At 60.4% G+C, this 6,987-nt stretch overlaps 1 protein-coding gene across 1 annotated transcript in view; it reads left to right on the forward strand.

The window, feature by feature from the left end:
* Positions 1-6,944, forward strand: part of TANGO6 (transport and golgi organization 6 homolog) — a 19,986-nt gene extending 13,042 nt beyond the window's left edge. The window contains 7 exon segments of the mRNA XM_031060138.1: positions 666-688; positions 1,258-1,486; positions 1,489-1,595; positions 1,781-1,838; positions 3,221-3,373; positions 5,349-5,500; positions 6,431-6,944. Coding sequence (XP_030915998.1) covers positions 666-688; positions 1,258-1,486; positions 1,489-1,595; positions 1,781-1,838; positions 3,221-3,373; positions 5,349-5,500; positions 6,431-6,766 — 1,058 coding nt within the window. The 3' untranslated portion in view covers positions 6,767-6,944.
* Positions 6,945-6,987: the final 43 nt, after the last annotated feature.

Here is a 6,987-nt window from a genome sequence, read left to right on the forward strand (position 1 = left end):
CCGTCCAGGTGAGGGCCGAGGCTCGGGGGGTGTGGGGTGTGGGGTGTGGGCTGGCACTGCCATGGACAGCCAAGGGTGCAGTGGCACAGCCAGGCTGGCTCGGGGTCACAGCCTGTAAATACATCTAGAGACATAGATATATAATTTTTTTCTCCGGGGTAGTGCCAGGGTGCTGACCAAGGATTCAATCAGAGCAGGGCACCCCCAAGAGCCCAATTAACTAATTTGTAATCTCTCCTGAAAAGGCACTGTCAGAACAGTGCAGTCACTTACAGCATCTTTAAATACCAGCACTGCACCCTCTGCATCCCCACATGGTCACAGACTCAGGCTGCAGAGCATTGTGAACTTCCCATGTGGGCTGTACCCTTGAAAATCCCCTTATACTTTTATATTTACATTTTATACATATTTATATTGTTATTTATATCTCTCAGTTTCCTTGTAATACCTATATATATATATGAGCTCTGTGTCAGTCAGTGGAGCTGCCATGGGGAGCAATGGCACATCCATTAACGTGCTGCCATCACTGAGTTCCTGGGGTTGTTTCATCCCTGGATTTGCCCTAAGGAAGATCCAGCTGTTAACAGAAAAAGATCATTTATTGTCTCTTATTGCTAAATTTCTAATACTGGGAAAAGAGCTGTAGTTGAAGAGAAGTTAAAGCCAGAGTCTTGTGGCTGCAGTGGGCCCCTCCCAGCCGAGTTCCTGCTCCCACTTTTGCGTTAATGGGAGTGACATAATTTGGAAAATGGAATGTGAAAGGTTTTGGAAGGAGCTGGAGAGCTGTTTGGGTTTCAGCAGGCAAGGGGTTTTATGCAATCATCCAAAATCCCTGCTGAAGCACCCTTTTCCAGGCCTCACATCCCAGATTTTAGTGTTAAATCCAGGTTAGGGCAAGAGCTTCTCCAGCTCAGGACAGGTCAAGGCTGCTGTGCCAGGAGCATCCTTCCAGGCAGGACTGATGGCAAGTCTGGCACTGAATTTGTGTGGAATTGTGCTGGGGAGCTGGTGGGAGGGATGTCCCTGGCTTGGTCCCCATAGCCAGACCCTGCTGTTCTTCAGGTTCACGTGCTTCTCACCTTCTCCCATGGCTGCTCCCAGGGCTGGGATTGGCGCTGGGCTGAGAGGAGCTCGTGGTGCCCAGAGCCCAGCTCCTGACCTAGGGATGGGGCTCTGGGGCTCCTCACCCCCATGCCCACCCTCCTGGGAGCATGCCAGGGAGTGAGCCCTCGTTCCATTGCTGACAGCCAGCGCTGCTCCTCTCCCTGCCAGCTGAAATCCAGCGATTTCGCGGTGCTGAAGCGCCTGGGGCCGCTGCTGGAGGAGCTGTCCCGCAGCTACCCCGAGCCCCTCACGCAGGAGCTGGCCTCGGACCTGCGCATCGCCATCCTCACCCACGGCGCCTGCTCGCCCGGCACGCTGGGCACCGCTGCCCACGGCCTGCTGGGCACGCAGCCTGGCACGGCAGCACGGAGCCCAGCTGGCAGAGCCCCCAGCCCCCCGGGCGGGCAGCTGCCCTGCGCCGCCTCGCCAGCCTGGTCACCCAGAGGGATCCAGAGGCAATTCGGCTGCAGGAGAAGCTGCTGCAGGTACCGGGCTCCTGCTGAGGTCCCTGTCCCTTGCCTCGGTCCCTGTTCCCTGCTGTGTCCCCCACCAGCAGAGCTGGTGCTGAACAGGCCATCAGGCTGGAGATGGTCACGATTATTGGAGCTCTCTGGCCTTGCTGGCCCAGCCCAGGGTCACTGCTGATGGCACTTTGCTTCCTTCCTTCCAGGTGTTCCTGGAGAATCTTCAGCACGAGGACGCCTTTGTCTACCTCTCAGCCATCCAAGGTGAGCAGTGCCTGTCAGGACGAGTGCCAGCCCTTTGTCAGGGAAGGTTTTGTGCTGGGCCCTGGGAGTGAAGAGCAGCAGAGCCATGGCCAGGCTGAGGGCTCGGCATCTCCTGCCCTCCCAGATTGTGGCTTTGTGCTGTTCCATCAAGCCTGGGGCCACATGTGGGCTCTATGCCGAGTTCCTGAAGCTGGAGACTTCATCTCCCAGTCATTCTTACTCCCTGGAGCTGGTCACCATCCCTGTGCCAGGTGTGTGCCACAGGCTGGGGCTGCAGTTCCCGTACAGCGTGGGCACAGCCCCAGCACCCACAGAGGGGTCTGTTCAGCTGAGGCTGGCAGAGGATCAGGACGTGGGGGACCCTGAGGGCTCTGCCAAGGTGGCAGCTGCTGAGTACTCAGAGCCCTTCCTAGGAAACCCTCAGGTCAGTGCTTGCCCCAGCACGCTCGGCACAGCCCCACAGCACTGGCTGCCCGTGGGATTGCAGGCAGGTGTTTGTGCAGCGGTGACTGTGTGTCCTGTGTGCACTGCATGGTCACAGTGCCCTGGGTTCCGTGGAAGGGATGTGTGCCATTCCCCTGGCTGATCCCCAGCCCTGCTGGCACCGCTGCCGCGGGGCTGGTAACCTTTGGCAGCATGGGAAAGGAGTTCATGCCGTGCTTCCCAGTGCCTGTACGGTCTTGAGAGGGCCGGGCCTGTCCTTGCCCGGGGCTGGAGCACAAAGGCTGTAACGTGCAGTGATTAATGCCCCTGCAGCTGCCGGTGCGTGATTAACCCTGGTGCGGTTCCTGCAGCACTGACTCACCCGCACCTGTGCCCTGCCGAGCCGTGCCGTGCCAAGCACAGGCCTGGGGGCTGCACCAGATGGGTCCCCATGTCCCACTTGCTCCCTGGCACAGCAGCAGGGCTGGGGATCAGCCAGGGGTTGTGGCACCGCTGGGTTTCATGGAGCCAGGCTCCAGTGGTGTAGTCCTGATGTGCTGGACATCACACCTGGAATCCTGGGGTCAGTTTTGGGCCCCTCATGACGAGACAATCATTGAGGGGCTGGAGTGTTCAGGGTGGGGCATTGGAGCTGGAGAAGGCTCTGACCCCTGCATCTGGGATCTGGTCTCTCATCAGCCCTGGGGAGATGCAGTGGGCAAGCAGCATGCGCTGGCTCCTGCTCCCAGTCTGGGCCAGGTAAATCCAGCAGGGACAGAGGCACGCTGGCACCGTGTGCTGATGGCCAGGAGCTGGGAGCAGTGACCAGACCCTGTGCCCAAGCATTGGCTGCAGGGCCCAGCAAGTCCTCACTGGTCAAAGGGCATGCCCAGCAGCAGGGAGTGGACACCTGCTGCCAACTGCTAAATTACTGATTTTCCAGCTTTTCTCCCCTCCAGGTGTTGCCCTGCTCTCCAGTGAGTATCCAGAGCGGATTCTGCCCGTCCTGCTGGCACAGTACGAGCGCCCAGCACAGGGCAAAGAGGACACCATGGCTGCTGTCACCAGGATGAAGCTGGGCGAGGTGCTGATGCGTGTCACCCGGGCACTGGGTGAGTCCCTGGATGTGGACATGGCACTGCCCGCTGCCAGCAGCCACAGCACTGCTCAGCCTCACCATTACCAGGGGGAAAGCCCACAGGGGACTTTTCTTGTCAGAAGGTGAGCAGGGTCTGAAAGCCCAAGAGAAGCTGGCAGGGGCTTGGCAGCAGCAGGAGCAGGATGAGGGTCCTGCCAGCAGCAGGAGCAGGATGAGGGTCCTGCCAGCAGCCCACCATCCCCTCAGTCAGCAGCACTGGGCTTGGAGACTGCCGGGAAGCGCCTGGACACGCCGGGCTCAGAGGTAGAAGCTGGATGATGCTTTTCTGGCATCTGCTGTTGGGACACGTCCTAAAATGCCTTGCCTGACTCTGTGGAGGAGGCCTGGCCAGCAGGAGCACACAGCTGGAGCTGTACATGGCCAGGGAGGTGGCAGCAGTGTCCATGGTGCTGGGGCAGCCAGGCAGAGCTCCCTGGTCACCGGGTGGGCACTCTGTGCCTTGGTCGGGCATGCCCCTAAAGGGCCCGGACCCCCTGAGTCCTGGGACTGTGACTCCTGTGGCCTGTGCCACATTCTCTGGCACCAGTGGCACCCCTGGGCTCTGCCAGCTGTGGTATCAGTGCCAGGCTGTGCCACCATCCATCCTCATTGCTGAGATGGGTTCAGGGCGTCCCACTGTGTCCTGTGGGGCTCCAGCGATCAGCTCAGAGCCCCTCAGTCCCAGACCTCCCCTGGCAGTGTCCGAGTGTCTGGCTGGGTGCAGGCTGTCCCTGGCAGCTGCCCCGGGGGTGGTGGCACATCCTGCCCTGGGGATGGTGGCACGTCCTGCCCCGGGGATGGTGGCACGTCCTACCCTGGGGGTGGTGGCACATCCTGCCCTGGCTCTCCCCACGGTGCCCCGGGAGCTGCTCTGGCGCGTCCCGGCTCGCCAGCGTATTTATAGAACAAATTGCACCAGGTTGTTCCTGTTGCAAAGCTTCAGCATCTGAGCAAGGATTTATCCAGCACTTCCAGGATCCCTCCACAGCTCTCTGTGTCTCTGAGCTCTCCTGCTCTGCCAAGAGACCATCGTGCCCTGCTCCTGCCCTCTGCCCAGCCTGTCCCATGGAGTGGCTTTCCCTATCTAGGAGGGGAAAGAATGTTGCATGCCCCTTCTGTAGCCATCTGGCTTAGAGGCTGGTGCACTGCTGGCTGTGGAGAGGATCCCACTCAGATCACCCTGCACTGCTCATACTGCTGTAATTCCAAGTCCTGGGATGCAGGCACAGAGCATGAGACATTCCCAGCAAGTCCTTGGCATCACAGGGCTGCCCTGTGCTCCCCCACCCTGTGCCAGTGCCCAGCCTGAGCCCCCACGTGCAGGGTGATGGGGGGCTTCCCCTGCCCCAAGGATCATTCCTGTCTCCACACCCTGGGGCATCCCAAGGCATCCACCCCAGTGTCTCCACCTGCTGCAGAACACCATTGTCCGAGGAGTTTCCGGAGCTTGAGAGAGCTGGAAAAACATAGAATGTACAGGCCAGCTGGCCTTCTGGAGCTTTCTTTCCAGCCCTCAAGGCCCTGTCTGGTAGGAGGTGTGTCCACACCGTGGGGCACACAGCTGCTGTGGGATGACCACACTCCTGGGATGGTTGTGGATGCTGAGCACGGGTGTGAGCTCTCATTAGCAGCTCACACATCCACAGCACCTCTGTGCGCTAATTGGGGCAGGGGATTGGGTCTGGATGATGTCAGAATTTGATTCACACTTGGTGTGTCTGCAGGACCGTGAGTGACCCCATGGGAGGACTGGAATGTGCCAAAGAGCCCCAGGTTCTGTGCCACGGGGTGTGTGCTGGGGGGCACAAGCCACGCTCCAGATGTTGAATCCAGCTGTTCAGTGGTGCTGCAAGGCAGATGCCCCACCCATCTGTTCCCAGAGGAGCCAGGCTTTGGCAGGCAGGGTGGGCCTTTCCCTGCTGGTGGCACAGGCTCTGCTCTCCTGGCAGGGGACATGGTGTTCGGGCACCGGGAGCCGCTGATCCGCGCCTTCCTGCGGGGTGCCCGCGATCCCGACGGAGCCCTGCGGGCCAGCAGCCTCTCCAACCTGGGCGAGCTCTGCCAGCACCTGGGCTTCCAGCTGGGATCCATCGTCCAGGAGGTACCGGCCCCATCCTGACCCTCACCCTGCCTGGGGAGCATCGGGCCCCTCCTTAACGAGCGTGTTTGTTAGCGCATGGTTGGGCTGCTGAGGACGTGGAAATGGGACATTTCCATATGGAAACGGGACATTTCCATTAAGGACATGAGTGATAATTGCTGATACTGTGGAGTATAAAAGTCATGGGGCCTGAAGCAAACACTAGGGAGGTTCCAGCCTTCTAGCCCTGATTTTTGGTGCCTGCTCCACCCCTGGCAGCCATTGCCAGAGGAGACCCGGGGGCACAAGTGGTGCCTGCCAGAGACACCTCCCGCTTAATGACACCTTGTTACTCTCCCGTTATCTTAATTATCATTATCGGTGTCATCAGTATCAGGAGCTGGCCCTGACCCGCCCCGGCTGCAGGCTGTGGGTGAGATTTGGCTTCGGGAGCTGCTGGGAGGTCCCAGTGGGGTGAGCCCGACTCCCGGGGGCCCAGCAGCCCTGGAGGCGATGGGTCTGTGCCCCGCGGGAGCCAGAGCTTCACACCCCCGCCCCCTCCGGTGCTCCTGGAGTGAGACACCGTGGCTTTGGCACCGGGGCTGCTCTGTTCCCGCTCGGCACCGGTGGATCCCGGCAGTTGATGTGATGCCAGTGAGCCACACGCTGCTATTTTGGGAAGGTGCGAGCTCTGCTAATTCTCCCGGCTGTCACTGCCGGGATTTAATTAGATTCCTTTGGCTCTGCCTGATTTTTATACAGACTCTTACACAGCTTCCTGAGGCATCCATGTGCCGCCTGGCCCGGGGGAGCTGCTGGGAGCCCGCACCCAGCAGGGCACGGGGGTCCCATCCTCGTTCTTGGGCCATTGCCAGCACGTCGGTGGCTGCTCCGATGGGATCCCCTGCACCTCTCAGCCCCTGGGGATGCCCCCCTGCCCTGTCCCCACAGGTCACCTGCTGTGTGACGGCCATAGCCCGCACAGACCCCGAGGCTGAAGTGCGAAGAGCTGCTGTGCACGTGGTGGTGCTGCTGCTGCGGGGGCTGAGTGAGAAGGTCACTGAGGTGGGTGAGCCTCTGCTGGTCCCTGGGGCAGGGACAGCCCCCAAGGGGCTCCTGGGCACACCTTGGGGAGGGCCCGTGCTCTCTAGGGGCTGCAGGGCTCATTCCCAAGCGGCTTCCAGGGAAAGTCCCAAAGGAATGAGATTCCCAGTTTGGGCATCCCCCACTAAAGGGTTCCCTCAACAGATCCTGGGGAAGGGGGGCTTTGTGGGGGTGTCCCTCTGAGCTGCTGGGCTGTGCCATGGACAGTGCCATGCCATGCTGGGGCAGTGCCAGCGCTTGGGAGCTGTGGGAGTTGGTTCATCACTGATTTGCCTTGGAAATGCCCGGTTTTTCCACCACTGCGGCCTCCCTCCGCAGTTCCCAGTAACAAGCGTGTTGGGACTCAGCTCCCGTGGGGGAAACAGCCAGTTCCCCAGGGGAATCCCCGCAGCCGGGATCCCGAC

The sequence above is a fragment of the Geospiza fortis genome, unplaced genomic scaffold (genome assembly GCF_000277835.1).
Source record: "Geospiza fortis unplaced genomic scaffold, GeoFor_1.0 scaffold102, whole genome shotgun sequence".
Lineage (NCBI taxonomy): Eukaryota > Metazoa > Chordata > Aves > Passeriformes > Thraupidae > Geospiza > Geospiza fortis.